At 41.7% G+C, this 16589-nt stretch overlaps 1 protein-coding gene and 1 long non-coding RNA gene across 5 annotated transcripts in view; one reads left to right on the top strand and one right to left on the bottom strand.

Annotated features, from left to right (window-relative positions):
• Positions 1 to 15821, bottom strand: part of LOC110836722 (uncharacterized) — a 133531-nt gene extending 117710 nt beyond the window's left edge. The window contains exon 1 of the long non-coding RNA XR_015538096.1: positions 15186 to 15821. This is a non-coding gene — a long non-coding RNA (uncharacterized LOC110836722). The remainder of the gene's footprint in view (positions 1 to 15185) is intronic.
• The window catches only part of LOC147871998 (uncharacterized), a 30843-nt gene that overhangs the window by 1764 nt on the left and 12490 nt on the right, over positions 1 to 16589 (top strand). The window contains exons 2-3 of one of the 4 annotated variants that reach the window (XM_087359767.1): positions 2749 to 2867; positions 12698 to 16183. In XM_087359767.1, coding sequence (XP_087215893.1) covers positions 2749 to 2867; positions 12698 to 12733 — 155 coding nt within the window. In that variant the 3' untranslated portion in view covers positions 12734 to 16183. Of the gene's footprint in view, positions 1 to 2748; positions 2868 to 4535; positions 4961 to 12697; positions 16184 to 16589 lie in introns of those variants that run through there. The other 3 variants (XM_087359766.1, XM_087359768.1, XM_087359769.1) reach the window with 3 other exon arrangements.

The following is a 16589-nucleotide window of genomic DNA, read 5'->3' on the forward strand; positions in this document are numbered from 1 at the left end:
TGTCATCGTAACGGATTACTACACATCGAGTGGAACAAATAACTTGTAAATAAATTCTACTGGTACCGTCATCTTCAACATTCACAGATAAAATGCAGGTTTATCTGCTGTTTTACTTGTTGCGGGCAAATTAACAAACTGAACCCACACCGCGCTACAAAATCTTCTTTGAAAGCTGACGAAGACACAGGTTTTCCATTCCCATGCCTGCTCCCATTGGCTCGGGGCAGGCTACACCTTTCACTTTCCAGCCTATAAATCCAGCACCTCACACCCTATTGGCATATTCATCGCCCTGATGACGGAGGCAGTATGACATCCGAAACGTTGGTTAACATCGACCAGACTACACAGCGCAACAACCCAGAAGACGGAAATCTTCATACTCTGATGACGGAGGCAGTATGACCTCTGAAACGTTGGTTAACATCGACCAGACTACACAGCGCAACAACCCAGAAGACGGAAATCTTCATACTCTGATGACGGAGGCAGTATGACCTCTGAAACGTTGGTTAACATCGACCAGACTACACAGCGCAACAACCCAGAAGACAGAAATCTTCATACTCTGATGACGGAGGCAGTATGACCTCTGAAACGTTGGTTAACATCGACCAGACTACACAGCGCAACAACCCAGAAGACGGAAATCTTCATACTCTGATGACGGAGGCAGTATGACCTCTGAAACGTTGGTTAACATCGACCAGACTACACAGCGCAACAACCCAGAAGACGGAAATCTTCATACTCTGATGACGGAGGCAGTATGACCTCTGAAACGTTGGTTAACATCGACCAGACTACACAGCGCAAGAACCCAGAAGACAGAAATCTTCATACTCTGATGACGGAGGCAGTATGACCTCTGAAACGTTGGTTAACATCGACCAGACTACACAGCGCAACAACCCAGAAGACAGAAATCTTCATACTCTGATGACGGAGGCAGTATGACCTCCGAAACGTTGGCAAACATCGACCAGACTACACAGCGCAACAACCCAGAAGACGGAAATCTTCATACTCTGATGACGGAGGCAGTATGACCTCTGAAACGTTGGTTAACATCGACCAGACTACACAGCGCAAGAACCCAGAAGACAGAAATCTTCATACTCTGATGACGGAGGCAGTATGACCTCTGAAACGTTGGTTAACATCGACCAGACTACACAGCGCAAGAACCCAGAAGACAGAAATCTTCATACTCTGATGACGGAGGCAGTATGACCTCTGAAACGTTGGTTAACATCGACCAGACTACACAGCGCAAGAACCCAGAAGACAGAAATCTTCATACTCTGATGACGGAGGCAGTATGACCTCTGAAACGTTGGTTAACATCGACCAGACTACACAGCGCAACAACCCAGAAGACAGAAATCTTCATACTCTGATGACGGAGGCAGTATGACCTCTGAAACGTTGGTAAACATCGACCAGACTACACAGCGCAACAACCCAGAAGACAGAAATCTTCAAGACACAGGTTCTTAAAACTCAAAATTTCATAGCCATAGCATGAACACAAAAGCAACACAGTAGGAATTCTTCTCGTAAATTGGAAAGATTTAGGTCGCCAAATACAGAAAACTTTGCCGTATTTACATATTACACACCGTCAAATTGACCAGCTGCATCATAAGACAAAAGAGTCCATGTCTTCAAATTGAAGCTATTGTCAAGAACTTCCGGTTGGGGAACCAATCAAATAAGTTGTGGGCGTGGCTTCGGGGTGGCAGGTGTCTGCGAAGTAAACATTCTGACAGGAATATGACGCGTTCCTTCGACTTTAACTCGTTTCAAAACGTACAGAAATTTCACCGATAAAATCGAACATCCCGGCTCTCGGCAGGAGCTCCCATGAAACAGAAAAGTTGATTTTTATTATATTTACTAAGCGATACTCGACTCGAATCGGGGAAAACCTCGTAGCGCTTTGGATGCGGACCCAGCCGGGAGCAGAAATCCGACAGTCGCGTTCAACTTTATCACTGTACGCACTGCAGAATCAAGCTTATCTCAAACGAAGGCAAATGACCAAGGCTACATTCTTTAATGACTGCTATATTTTGTAAAAATCTGTGAAAATAAATAATTGAATAATGTCCTTATTTTCGGCCAACGGTAGTCGTTAACCGTTAACGCAGAAACCCTGGACAGTGACAAATGTTATTATGTGAAATTTGTTTTGTTCCTTAACGCCAACAGGAGGTCAGGATCAGAGTACAAACGGTCATGACTAAACTTAGCATCGACCCGACAGCGATGATTCAAAATTAGACAAAAGCAGAACACAACAGAACGACCAGTCTCTATTCTTCTGATAAAGAAAGGCAGGCCTACACCCAACTCGTTACCCCATGAGAAAAATACCTACATAATGAGGAGCTCACCAAAGCGATCAAACAGACACGTGATCGGAAGAGAATAGTGCTCATTGGGGCCATAAGAAATGCGCACAAAATTTTAATTGAAATACCTGACGTGGAATAAATCACCCGGAAGTCCTGGGGGTAAATGAGAGGAAAAGTTTAATTGGATCCAAGGGAACGAAGATTTGATTGGAATCATCTGGCTCAGGATAAGGCTCTTGTAATTACGGTAATGAACTTTTTGTTTTTGTCCCATAAAGGATGGAGAAGGACTCTATGCTACAAAAACCTTGGCCCTACTCTGAGATTTGTATCCAGTCCACGATATTTACAGATCGTAAAATAATCTGCTGCGTCTTATTTCCAGAAATCGTGTCTTTGAGAACAGCATCGAGCAGTCGGACAACACCTCACGTGACCCCAACAAGCTTGTCACCCTGGATGCAGTTTCAGGACGGACGGAACGTGGAACTGCTGCAGTTCAAGGTAAACCCTTCAAGCTCCGTACCACACCAACGGGGCGAGTTTAATGTGATCCCCAGTGTAACCCGCGATTATTTCCTCGAACAGCGTTAACCAGCTGATCTTTGTAATGGTGAAGTGTGGCGTTTTCTTCGCGGTACGGACTGAATTCTGAAATATAATTTAGAAGAGTCTCGATTGTTTAATTTTAACCGTCTAATCACAATAAAATATTTTATTAAATATTAAAATATTATTATAATTAACATTTAATATTTAAAATATATTAAAATTAATATTATTATAATTAACATTTAATATTTAAAATATATTAAAATTATGCTCTTTCTATCGAAATGCTCGTTAAATAATAATATTTTAATATTTAATAAAATATTTTATTGTAATTAGACGGTTAAAATTAAACAATTATAATCATCACAATACAGCCACGGTGGTCTAGCGGTTAGAACGCTGGCCTTGTAATCCTGGGGTCTCGGGTTAGTTTCCCGGCGGTGCCCGAATTTATAACTTGTTTTGGGCAAGGCCGTGGTCTAGGCAACACGGAGTTTTCCTCCGTGGCATCCCAACAATTACTCCATTCACACACAGAAGAAGGCAACGGCAAACCACTTCTGGATCATCTGCCAAGAACGTATATGAACAGGTCCCAGTCCGAGAAAAGGATGGAAGGATCCTGTTCATATGGACCTGTCGTCGGACAGAACACTAAATAATAATAATAATAATAATAATAATAATAATAATCACAATATGACGCAACATTATCATCTCAAGAGTCTCGATGTTACAGGGAAGCAGGGGGTAAGCCACTAAGTTGACAAAGACTGATTACATGAACAAAGGAACACTGAGCGATCCTCCTGTTCTAACATCCCCCACGCCCTGACATTCTGCAGACGCTATCGGTGAAAGCCTTAAAAGGAAGATGAGCCATCCGCAGTGTTCAATCCTGAAGGACCTTAAGGGAAAAGTTGTGTTGAGCAACACAGTGTTATGGGCGAGGCTGTACCTATCGATTTTGCAGGCCAGGCAAAGTAAACACAGCAGTCCGCCCTCACTCACTTACTCTCAGACTCAAACCCACAGCTGCCAGGCCTCCCTCTGCCTAACAGATCCATTTTAACGCGGCTCCGGCATTTTCAAAACTCCGTAACATGCAAACACATTACGGGGCAACTTACATGGAAAGGCGGCGGTCCTTTACAATGCCTACACTCTGTTCGCAGTTAAACGTTCCCAAAATCGTGGTTCCCCGGCTCGACGGAGATTCTCAAAACGCCTATTTTGACTGCAAGTCAGCGCGTTTTATATTAAAACTGTGTGTGAAAATGCTTCGACAATCACAGGTTTTAATTAGCAGAAAACATCGGCTTAAATTACCTAATTCGACTAATGAAGCAAGTTGATAACCTAATTAGCTCGGTTAAACCATTCTGGTGGTTAAAAACGCCGCTAAACCAACCCTGGTCCAAAACACAGTCTGTTTGTTGCCAGATAATTTTGAAACGCCGGTCTCATAGGCCACAGGAGCGATTTCTCTTATCTTAGAGTTTCGTAACTTCGTACGTACGCAATTTTAGGCCTTATCTGCTACTCAGGCGCCGTCCCCCCCCCCCCCCCACACGAGAGCCGTCACTGGGATAATTGTATCTCATTTTTCTCCCCCAGAAGCACGCGTGTCCAAGCAGCTGACAAGCCATGACAAATGAGGTAGCCATCTTGCGGACAGCTCTATTGTGGAGGCACATCCTTTTTTGCGTCGTAATTAATTAGGACAGCGCCAAGTTGGGAGGAAAAAGGCCGACGCAGTGGCTCTGGTCTCACAGAACGCTGCATTTGTGCCAGTCGAATTTTATCACGATTTTTTAATATCGAAACTTTAAAACTCAGTGGTAACTATGTATACCATCTGATCTGACAATCTATAATAATGCCTTTTTGTATTTACGTGTTTCGTATGATTCTCAGTGTACACGGCGATAATTTCCTTAAACAGCGTTAACCAGCTGATCTTTGTAATGGTGAAATGTGGTGCTCACTCACAAAACAGCACAAAATTCACTCAACACCTCTTTGTGAACCAACCCAACCAAAGAAGCTAACTGAGGGCAGAGGCCTGCGCAAGCGCAAGCATCGTCCCTACCTAGGTGAAACCATTCCTGCGCAAAAGGCGCATTGCTGGAAATGGTAAACAGTCTTAATATAAGAAACGGAAATTTTGCTATCGCTAACGGGGTTACGTCGTGGCGGGAGCCTCGACAATTCAAACTGGGATCCGTTGCTGCTGATGGGAGGTCATCCCGTCAGGCAAGTTGTCCAAAGGAATTTGGTTGGTTGGATCTCCGGGGTTTGAACCCAGAGAGGGAGGGGCCGTTTCGGCTGAAGGCCTCTGCGGCATGGGGGGAAGATCACTTCAGCTGATGGCCTCCATGATCGGGGTGGGGGTGGCGGGCCGTGCCCCTATTAATATACAAATACAACAATGTCCATGCAACAATGCTAAACGCAACAATGCTAAACGCAACAATTATAAATGAATACAACAATGTCATTAAACAGACACAACAATGCCAGACACAATAATATCTAACGCAACAATGGCTATAAACAAATACAACAATGTCTATAAACGGTTACAACAATGCCAGACGCGACAATGTCAATAAACAGACAACTAAACTGTTTATTGACATTGTTATGCTGCTCTCAAGGCAACACGTCACACTAGGGACGATGCTTGCGCTTGCGCAGGCCTCTGCCCTCAGTTAGCTTCTTTGGTTGGTTGGTCAGCCTCAAAGAGTACGAAAGGGTTTTTCTGAAGCACGATTAGTAGAATAAATAAATCTGCGTACGAAGTTAAACTACATCTTCTTAGCTTAGTCTACGTGTGCTAAGACAACATAGTGTAACTACAAAGGCTAGGCTACACGAGATGGGAGAGTGATTTTTAACGACAAATTACGTATAATTTGCAAGGAATCGGATTACAATACGAAATCCCAGCTGATCTCCTGTCTATTTAAAATCTAATTAGGCCCACAGGCTTACTATGTTCAGGCCCTGTACTATAATAATTGTACGCTGACATTCCAGCACAAAATCATTGCATAAAAATTTAGCCAACAAATCCTTTAAAAACGTGTCGAAATTTATAATATTTGGTAACGACGATAACAAATCAGAAAAGCATTCACGATGAATTTAAGAACCGACTATATTCGGGGACCGTTTGCTTTCACACACTCCAGAATCTTTTGAATTCCATTTTGTTGTGGTTACCGTATATTAGATTTAAATTTAGGTTGTAATTTAAGTATCAGTGAGACAGTAAGTAAGTATCGAACTATTGCGGATAATATGATGAGACCTTGTACGAAGACAGATCACAAACATTCCAACAAATCTTGCATAAACTACTGTCCATAATCAACACCTACAAACATGGTGACTTAGACGGGATCTAATTCCAACTTATTATAAGCTATTTCAAAAAATAAAATAATAATATTTTGTAACACGTTTATCGTACAATTATTGTAAGCCGTCAAATGTTCTTACTTTGAATGATCATCTACTCATGAGCCCAGCGCTCTGACCGCCGAGCTAAACTAGATTTTACTCTCGGATTACTGTTAAAATCACGTAGATATAACATTAATGGCACAAGACGCAAGGCTCTGTAAGTCTGTGCAATGCGAAAGACGATCTGGACAGATTTCGCTGCTACTAAGACGTCTCGGATTTAACTGACAGTATATATATATATATATATATATATGTTGTGGTCGGATTAATAACTCGCAGCTTATCTGTGATACATTGTGATAGTTTGAAGGTAATCCCGTGAGGATGGATTTACTTGAATCGCGTAAGTAACAGAGTCTGACAATTCCCACTCGTCTGTAAGCGACCGCCTTTCAGATGTTTTTTGTATTGAACACCCGTCAAGCTCAGGACCGGAGGTCAATGTTTGCCTTGAAACCCCAGGGTTTCATTGTGTCCGTTCCCGAAATTCCTCGCCCATCCATTTACAAAACTAGATCACAATTCCCTCTCTCCATTCCTTTTGTTAAAATATTTTGCCAGCACAGCGGTATCAGGGAGAGGACTGTGTTAAACATCCATGTAATATTCTATACATCGCTTCTCCAAAAAGCCTGTGTTAACACAACGCTGCCCAGATTCCACCATGGTTTATTCATTAGTGTCTACTACCTCTTCTGAGGAACACCTACATTAGAAGAGGCCCCACAGACACGACGTTTCGACAGTTGGTTTAAATCCAAGACGCATAATGGCCTAGTATAGGAAAGGTCCTGTATTCGATTCCAATTGTCACCACTAACTAAAAATTTTATTTATTTATTTATTTATTTAGTGTTCTGTCTGACGACAGGTCCATATGAACAGGATCCTTCCATCCTTTTCTCGGACTGGGACCTGTTCATATACGTTCTTGGCAGATGATCCAGAAGTGGTTTGCCATTGCCTTCTTCTGTGTGTGAATGGAGTAATTGTTGGGATGCCACGGAGGAAAACTCCGTGTTGCCTAGACCACGGCCTTGCCCAACACAAGTTATAAATTCGGGCACCGCCGGGAATCGAACCCGAGACCCCAGGATTACAAGGCCAGCGTTCTAACCGCTAGACCACCTCATCTTATTATTATTTAGTGTTCTGTCTGACGACAGGTCCATATGAACAGGATCCTTCCATCCTTTTCTCGGACTGGGACCTGTTCATATACGTTCTTGGCAGATGATCCAGAAGTGGTTTGCCATTGCCTTCTTCTGTGTGTGAATGGAGTAATTGTTGGGATGCCACGGAGGAAAACTCCGTGTTTCCTAGACCACGGCCTTGCCCAACACAAGTTATAAATTCGGGCACCGCCGGGAATCGAACCCGAGACCCCCAGGATTACAAGACCAGCGTTCTAACCGCTAGACCACCGTAGCGGTCAACTAAAAATATAATAACATAAATAAAAACTGTCAGTAAAATGAAAACCAGTCGGATGAAGATGAGAACAGAACTAATTCTCTAAACCACGCTACTGTTACGCTAGTTTGAGTAAAACTAACGTTGACAACTGACGATTTCGGGATGCTGGGCGTCGGACTGCCAGTTTCTCTCGAGCTTTAATTGCCAGACTAAAGAGACCACCCTCACTCAGGACGCAAGACACTTCTCGGATGCCGTGGCCCTCCGCAGAAACGAACAAATTTCTCCTTGGACCTGTTCCCATATCGTACCCAGCCTCCGAACTAGAGAATTCATCATTATCGGCCCTCGAGCCCAGGACAGTTTTTCGGAGTTCTGTCATTTCTAACAGGAATTTCGACAAGGATTGTACCATTAAGACCCACCCCGAGACCCCGTCTATTGTGGGGCGTCAACAGGTGAACTGGGGCACCCATTAAACAATTTCAGTACATCTTTTAATTATTTTTTGTTCTTATAGTCCTATTGTCTTTTCCAGAGCCTAGGACCTACACTAAGCAGCGCCAAAGGATTCTGTTCCTTGCTGAGGCCCTCTCAAGGTCCTTGCTTCTCTATCGCGTCTCATTTCTTTCAATTACAATCTACACTAGCAGATATTTATTTGGGCTCAGAAAAAAAATTATTTTGCATGTTTCACGGACATTCTTGGAATCTAAGAGCGGTAGGAGCCAGTGGACATTCTGTAGTTCCACCCCGTTCATTCGTCATGTTCTTCATGCCGACTTCTTGACATTGGCTAAGTTGTGAATCCTTCGAGATTTTCTGCCGAGAGAATTTATAACGCAGCCCCCCCCCCAAAAAAAATCCCCCCGAAATCTTAAAAACTCGCCGCCCACCTTTCCAAGCAGTCCGGGAGATGAGGCACCCACAGCGACGAGCATGAAGATGGTTGTCTTGGGGGCGACGTACCGTGGCCGACGCGCTCGCTTCCAGAATTAGGCCTAGATAAGAAGTTGCATTTCTAACGACGCGGATTTCGGATCTGTGCTTTCAACTATCCCTAAAGCACACGAAGCTGACGCCTCTTAGCGTCCAGCTTTCCATATTCAAACACGAAAGACGGGGCCCAAGTCACATTTTCAGTTGATAAACTACGCCGATGTTCCTACCCCTCGTTAACGTCTGACTGAAGGATTATTACAAAATTTGAGATGATCGTAACGCTACTAAAGCTTCAGAAAATTACAAAACATGGCGAGAACGCGAACATTATATAAATATAAAACACCTATTTTACAAATTCAGTTCGACGTAATTTGTCGTGAACAGTGTACATACTATTCTCCATATCAATGGATCACTAAACGTCATTATTAGACACACATGTTTGTTTGGAACACGTGTGTCTATTACATATGCACAAACCATTACAACAGTTGTCATGGTAACGCTGTTTAGGGATTTCCCGGCTAATGTTTTGCATTCCTGACCGTGAAACCACACGCGATAATAGAACGACGTTGAATATACGAAACGTCACCCCGTCGGAATTTTTCGCACTTCTCACAAACGCCTTGTCTCATATTTAAGCTTACAGTTATTATTATTAGTAGCCAATTACGATGCTTTAATGGACAATTAATGAACGAAACAAGACAATCCTGCCAAGGGCTCGGCGCGCTGTCTCTGCTGACGGCTACTTCAGTTTGCCTTCGAGTTTAGAACTGCAGCGATATTGACCCAACTCGTTTGCGTTCCTTGACAGAACAGCGTCGCTTCTGAGACAAATATTTGCCTTGCAGTCGTACGCTCGTGACCGTGTATCTTCGATTGGACTATTAATCGATAATTTTTTTAAGCATATCGATATTAAAAGTGGTAGTTTGCTTTGTGATTTATTTAACGACGATTAAATTGAGTTCTGTTATTCATAGTTAAAGACCGCGCACATTGGAGTTCGTTCTCTTGTTTACTTGGTTAGTTAGTTAGTTAGCTAATGAAGAGTTTCAAAATTAAAATAGGCTATTGGATAGGCCTGTTGACCATTCGCGTGTATAAACCTTTAAAAAACTAGGCTTTTGTAGTATAAAAGAGGAATTAAATAATTTAAACTTTGATATTACATTTCATACTCAACAGCTCATAATTTATAATGAAAACAAACAACTTTTAATATCCGGGCTGTGGAGTCGGTAAAATGTACCGACTCCGACCTCGATGTGAAATTTTAAGAACATTTTCTATACCGTGTGAGCCGCTGGTGGCCTCACGCTTAGGGAGATTCAACGACGCGCTGAGCCACGTGGTGTGGGGACAACGCTTTGTAACTTTGGATCCGGAACCTTAAGATTACAAACTGTCCACAAGGCAACCGATTTCTGCAATAACCATTAGACTTACACTAAAATTTAGGTTATAAATATAAAAAGTGGACTGATGATTCACGTGGTGGTGATCAAATCTCTTATGGTGCCATTTACCATTACTAATACATATTGAGCTTTTATAAAGGAGTCAGAGGTTTTAGTACCGACTCCACAGCTTTGGTTAATCTACAATTGGTGACGTCAGACATATTACTTACAAATATAAACAAATTATTAAAATATTCCAACACACGTTACGTCACTACGGGGTCCTTCAGAACCTTTGAATAAATTACAGTTCAGCTGCCACCCCCTTCATGATGTCAGTATTTGCAAGGAATTCGGGTGGTAATTTCAAAACAAGTTTCACAATAAATCTGACCACTCTGTTACGAGCAACAAAGACTTGGGAGAGACTCTTCTACAGCGGACAAAGTAGAGTAAGAACTTACTAAGTGGAGTAAATTCGGGAGGTAAACAACGCATTACGGGTAACTGTCACGGCACAGCCTTCAATTACCGTTACTGTACTTGCCAAAAGATTCCTAATGGCTGCTGCAAACATCAGGGCACTCGCTGTTAACAAACAATGCCACGGGCAAACTCACCCAGCGTCGCGAACGAAGACTCTTTAACGACGTGTAGGACACCAAGGTTTCAGATAAGTATATCGACTAAGTGTCCTGAAGATGGGAGCGACTCGTCCTTCCGAAACGTTAGTTATCACCTGTTACAGGACCAAGAAATCCAAAAAACCCGCTACAAGGTTAAAAGCGCACATTTCTACATTCGAAACATTCTCCCGAGAACTCTGTGTCAATATTCTTCCCTCATTTTCAGAGACGAGGTTTAAGACCCGAATAACACAACCAACTTGGTGATATTTCACTTTGTCATGGCAACGACGAGTCACCCTGATGATGGATGCAGTAATACCCACTGAAACGTCTATCAATATCTACCAGACTACACGGCAAAACATTCGAAAATAACAGATTATTTGTCCAAAATAGTGTTTTCCCGTCAAGCTCTGCGACAGACGCTTTCTACGTTCATTGCTACACGTCCAGTCCATCATATCCTCCTCGGTTTTATCACTGTGACGTTAATTTCCTCGTGACGTATTATTTCCTCATCTGCCTCTCACGCGCATACATTCTCGTCGAGGCCTAATCATTAGGCCTGCGCTCACGACTTGTAGACTGCAGCAAACGCGTTCCCTGTTTTAAAAAGGTCTCAGAGGTCAACAGCAGACTGGTTCACACTGGCACGCATTTCGTCCTGTCCTGTCCTGTCCTGCGGTCCAAATTACCACCGACCTGTGTGTTTGCCAATATTATCAATGCCCGAACAAATCCGTGTTCTCCCTCGATAGATAATCAATAAAGTCAACTTATCAATACCTCGCCAGTCCAAATATTATTCTTAAAAGGGCGTTCAACCAACCATTAGTTGACTTTTCCTTAACAACGCGAGGTTTCACGGTTGCCACGAAACCGAAACCCCTGGAGAGATTATTAAATTATTTCATCTCACCATGAGTGACCACCACAGACGACTTTGGTAGGGAGGTCGCGACAGGCGAGACGCATCCGACGTTTCGTGACACCATAAGAACAACTTCTAGTAACAAACGCGACTATTAAAACAGTTAGCCTTAAAGAAAGTCAGAATCCTACTATTCCCCATTAACTTTAGTGTCCAGAAATTCAGATAAGTATTCCTGTAAAGTAGGCTACCAGTTATTGTTATCCGCGGGTGACTGTCTTTTATTTATGTGCATCAAAATGTATTTTGCAGTACGAAACGATGACGCACGTGTACAATCTTTCGCTGTCCTCCACTAACAAACGACGAAATCAAGCCATAGCGTAATTCATAAATTTAATTTCCTTCTGATTAAAGTTTCATCGGCTGCGACACTCAACATCAAAATAGAACATCGCTAATTATCAGTGAACGTCTTTAGGGGGGGGGGGGGGATCTGAAAATTTCGAAATACCATCACTGACGTCATAAAAACATCGGATTTGAATCCTGCGTGTAAATTGTTCGACTGCTCACGTGAGATGACATCGAAAAAATATGTTAATTAGCATTTGGAATGAATCTGTCGTGGCCTACTTAAAAGTACTCTCCCGACATTTTCCGCGGGAGCAAAATGAACTGGGACGAGATTTGGCACGGTCACCTCTCGTTATTCACGAGACGCGCGGTTTTATCGCCATTTCTTCATCCCGTGTCCGGGGCGCGTGATAAATGTAGTCAATTATTTCTCGTCTGGTTACAGTTGATACTACAGAGCTCCGTCTGTCGCATGATGCATTGTGTTTGCTTTCCTGAGCACTCCCTCTCTGATCGATACTGACATCTGGTGCACAGTGCGCCAACCAAGCCGCCTTCGAGTGTACGAAGCAAAGGACAGGCACACAAGGAAAACAAAACAAAAACACAGCGCATTTTAAGGTTCGAGACGACGTATACATACACAGGGCTATTACAGCAAATGATTCTTGATTTTAGGTTATTAAACGAAGCAGTATCAACTACTGGGGTTGAGCTACGGGGCATGTTCTCTGAAGCACTTGTTTGGTAGAGAATTCATTCCGAATCAACCGAACTGCGGAATAAACGTTTCTTCTGGGCATGACACAGCAGATGAACAGCACGGCAAAGTGGACTATCGTGTTGAGCCATGGCTGAACACAAAAGGTTAAGGTTAGCGCAACCTCAGAACAATGTATCGCTAATACCCAGGTTTCAGGACTCTTAAAATCAGTGTAGTGTCAAGAAAATATCAGAATTCCGTTTTAAGCTTGATTTCGAAAGCAATTCCAGACAAAGATCACAAGCGACGTGAAGAAATGTTTTGTGCGGATGAAGGGTCATGACAGAGGAATGGAAGCTCCTGCCATCTAGTAGCAAGAATCTTTATTACTATGAATGTGGTACCTTTAAGCACAGTGCGGACATAAAGGAACAAAGGCTTTGATCTCAATCGTGAGTGAGATGCTACGAGATGGATGGATTAATTGATAGGAAGACGAGCTGAAAGAAGCGGCCGTGGCCAATTTTAAAACACTATTCCGATATCGCCTGCAGGGGAAACAGCACGAAGCCATCAAAAAAGTTTCCCGACGTGCAGCCATGAGATACGTCTTGAGGCGTGCAATACCTACATCTCTTTAATGGCCACGACTGTGGGTTCGTGTGTAAACAAACGAAGAACTTCGACTCTTGGCGGCCAATTAGTAAGCACAAAGTCAGCGAGTGAAAGCGACGGACGGGCCATTAGAGCGACTTCCGCGTGCTGGCTGCCAGCCCCAGATGTGGCACCTCACACCGGCATGTTAAGCCTATTCTCGTGTCTCCACCTTCGTGTGTTAACAACGCTGTTGTCAATAAATAGTGTTAAATGAGGTATAGGGTAGCAGGTAGAGATGAGAAATTAAGAGATCAAAAGTAATTCGAAGTATTATCTATGCTAGCTTTAGCTTTGAGATTCTGAACGCAAATCAATGAGCTACTAGTGAGCGTTCACAGTCCACAGCCGAGAGTCGAACACAATGGCTTCTGAAAGTGACAAGCCTACATCACAATTTGCTTTAGTCTAACAGTTTAAAATTATTTTATTATTGAATTAGCGATGGAATAATTTTTCATTAAACAAAACAAATCCGCCTTACGTATTTTAAAAAAAAAACTAGAGAAAAATTCTGAAGGCATTTTTTCAGACGATTCTTACGAAAGAATTTTCTTATGAAGTAAACTGGACTAATCTGTGTTACATACACCAAATGCTGCCAAACTGCAAACATACAAAAGCCTTGCATATCTTCGCGTTACTGCAAAACACCCATTTCATCACAAAGATATTACGCCTAACGCAAAATATCGATTTTTAAATAATTTTTTAGAAACTTTTCATCAAGAATTTGTCACTGAATGTATTAGGGGGGGGGGGGGGTTTTCATTACTCGCATGACGTCATGGCGTACCCACAGATATCATCACTGCTCATGCGCGTGGCTGTACTGACGAAAGTTTTTATTGGTATACATATTTACTTACACTTTCGTATTTATGTGTTAAACACAAATTTGTAGGCATGTTATATTACATTACAATGATTAATTTGTTTTACGTTAAGCGTGGTTGAATGTCCCCTAACATTTTCCACATGGCGTCACACTCAAATATAATTATCTCGCGGCAAAACAAATCATGTAGGTAAAGTTATAAATGTGTGTATTCATAAATTAAGTTCGTTTTCGCCTTTTGATTTTCATTTACGTTTGTACACATGTTTTTAATGAGCATTAAAGTTCACAAAAACATTTCGGTAAGCGCAATAAATTATACACAGGCTTCAGTTACTTTGCACATCACCCCGAGTCTGGCTACAGATATGTTCATCGTATTGCAAAGCTGCTGTGTATCGAAAACAATAACATAACCTATACAAAATATAAATTACTTAAGTTACCAATTACACATCCTATTCCAGCAGTGTACACATTTCTTTCCATTTTGACTGTCCAGTTACATCTTAAAAATTTAATGCGTTCAATTACTGCCGTATTATTAATTTCATTCTTTAAATATGATAGCTTCTGAGATGGATTTCAAATAATTATTTTGATTTATGCAGAAATCTACAACGTTCCGCTGAGCTCAGTTTGAGGCTATTGGGAGGAGACAATACGAGCATTTCATTCGAAAGCCAAATTTTGTATTTCAATGCTCAACTATTCAGCTTCTATCTTCACTCATCTTAAATGAAATCGGACGAAACTATTTTGTAACGAAAGTAAAGTAACCTGAGTAAACTCTCGTCTAAATGCTAATCGACGAATTGAAGCAATTACTTATACATGAAACACGTTAACATTTCATTTGAAAGTGGGACATATTTTGTGAATCTATATTAGAGACCATATAGCTAAATCCATTCTACAAACTCAAGTCACCTCGATGTCATATACTAATAATAAAGTCTGTTTCCACTTACCAGAAAAACTGGCCTGCAGGTCACACAAATACATGGTTCTCCTTCTCTCCCAAGCGTCAGTTCAATTACCTGCTTACCACCACTGTCCGGTATCACTTCAATATTTATCGCAATATAATACAATATACTTTATCGCAATATAACATACACGAAAATAGTATTACACAGTCGGCCTACTACATAAAACTAATATATTCAGCAGCAAGTTCACTTTTGCAAAACGTATACAACAGCAATCACACAACCTGCACAATACATCAAAATGACCAATAGGCAATCTCGGTTTCGATTATTTGTACACTAATCGATATTGATAAGAATATGTTCATAAATTCGTTGAATTTGTGACGTATAGAATTAACTTCCGTGACCACTCATGTTATATGTGCAGAGATTATAGTATCTTGGTGGTAAATAGTCCGATTTTTTTTATAAACGTCAATAAATTAGTACGTTTTTGGTGGGCGAGAGGTTAATTTTGCCAGAGCCATCTTATACCAATATATCACATGTCATTACGTAATTTCGATGTTACCAACAGAGCTTTTAGATGACCGTCCTTTCTGAGTTGTTGCAAGTGGTCTGATATAAGTTTATGGTGTCAAGAGGTGGTTTCTGTCTCCATAACTAGGGCCTGATGACCAGACTACATGGATCAACAACCCAGAAGACAGCAAGGCATCATCATGCTCATCACCACGAGAACCTAACATCTCAAAAGAGCTTGTTCATTGTGATATCTAGTGATTAACAGATGGCATGCCTGTACATGTTCTGATGCACTAGAATCTTGAAAGCTTCCTGTGGTATGCAGTAATACATCTTTCACATACTTGTTAAGTGTCTGTTCACATTAGCATGAACTATACTGCACACTTGCGACACGGACGCCTTTCCACCTTGAAATTACCTATGCTTAGACACCACTCAGATGCCTAGATACTTCAGACTTATAAGTCTGTATGCAATGATTAAAATAAAAGAGAAACCAAGCACAATGCTAGTACTTATGATTACTTACATTTTTTATTATATTTTTCTAGTTGATGAGAGCCATTCTTACTGAATATGAATCATACAGACAAAATTATGATGCATCAGCGATGTCATGAAACTCAATCATTTATATAAAGCTTAAGTTGTCTGTTTTATGATTGGAAAAACAAGGACGATCTGAAAAATGCTTAATGTAAACATGTACTGTGCATCCAAAATATTGCCACACACAGTTTCGGCAAAGAAATTGGCGAAGTTGTCACCAGTGGGCTTAATATAATCAGGCAGATTGACTGTGATGATGAAAACTTGTTGGTATCAGTTTCCAGCCACTTTTCTTCTGCACAAAAAAACATGCTGATGAGGCAGAGATCTTGAGTTTTGCTTTGGAACAACCGTCAAGAGGAT

The sequence above is a fragment of the Zootermopsis nevadensis genome, unplaced genomic scaffold, assembly GCF_977971745.1.
Source record: "Zootermopsis nevadensis isolate Lab colony 2312 unplaced genomic scaffold, Znev_1.0 Znev_ptg000032l, whole genome shotgun sequence".
Lineage (NCBI taxonomy): Eukaryota > Metazoa > Arthropoda > Insecta > Blattodea > Termopsidae > Zootermopsis > Zootermopsis nevadensis.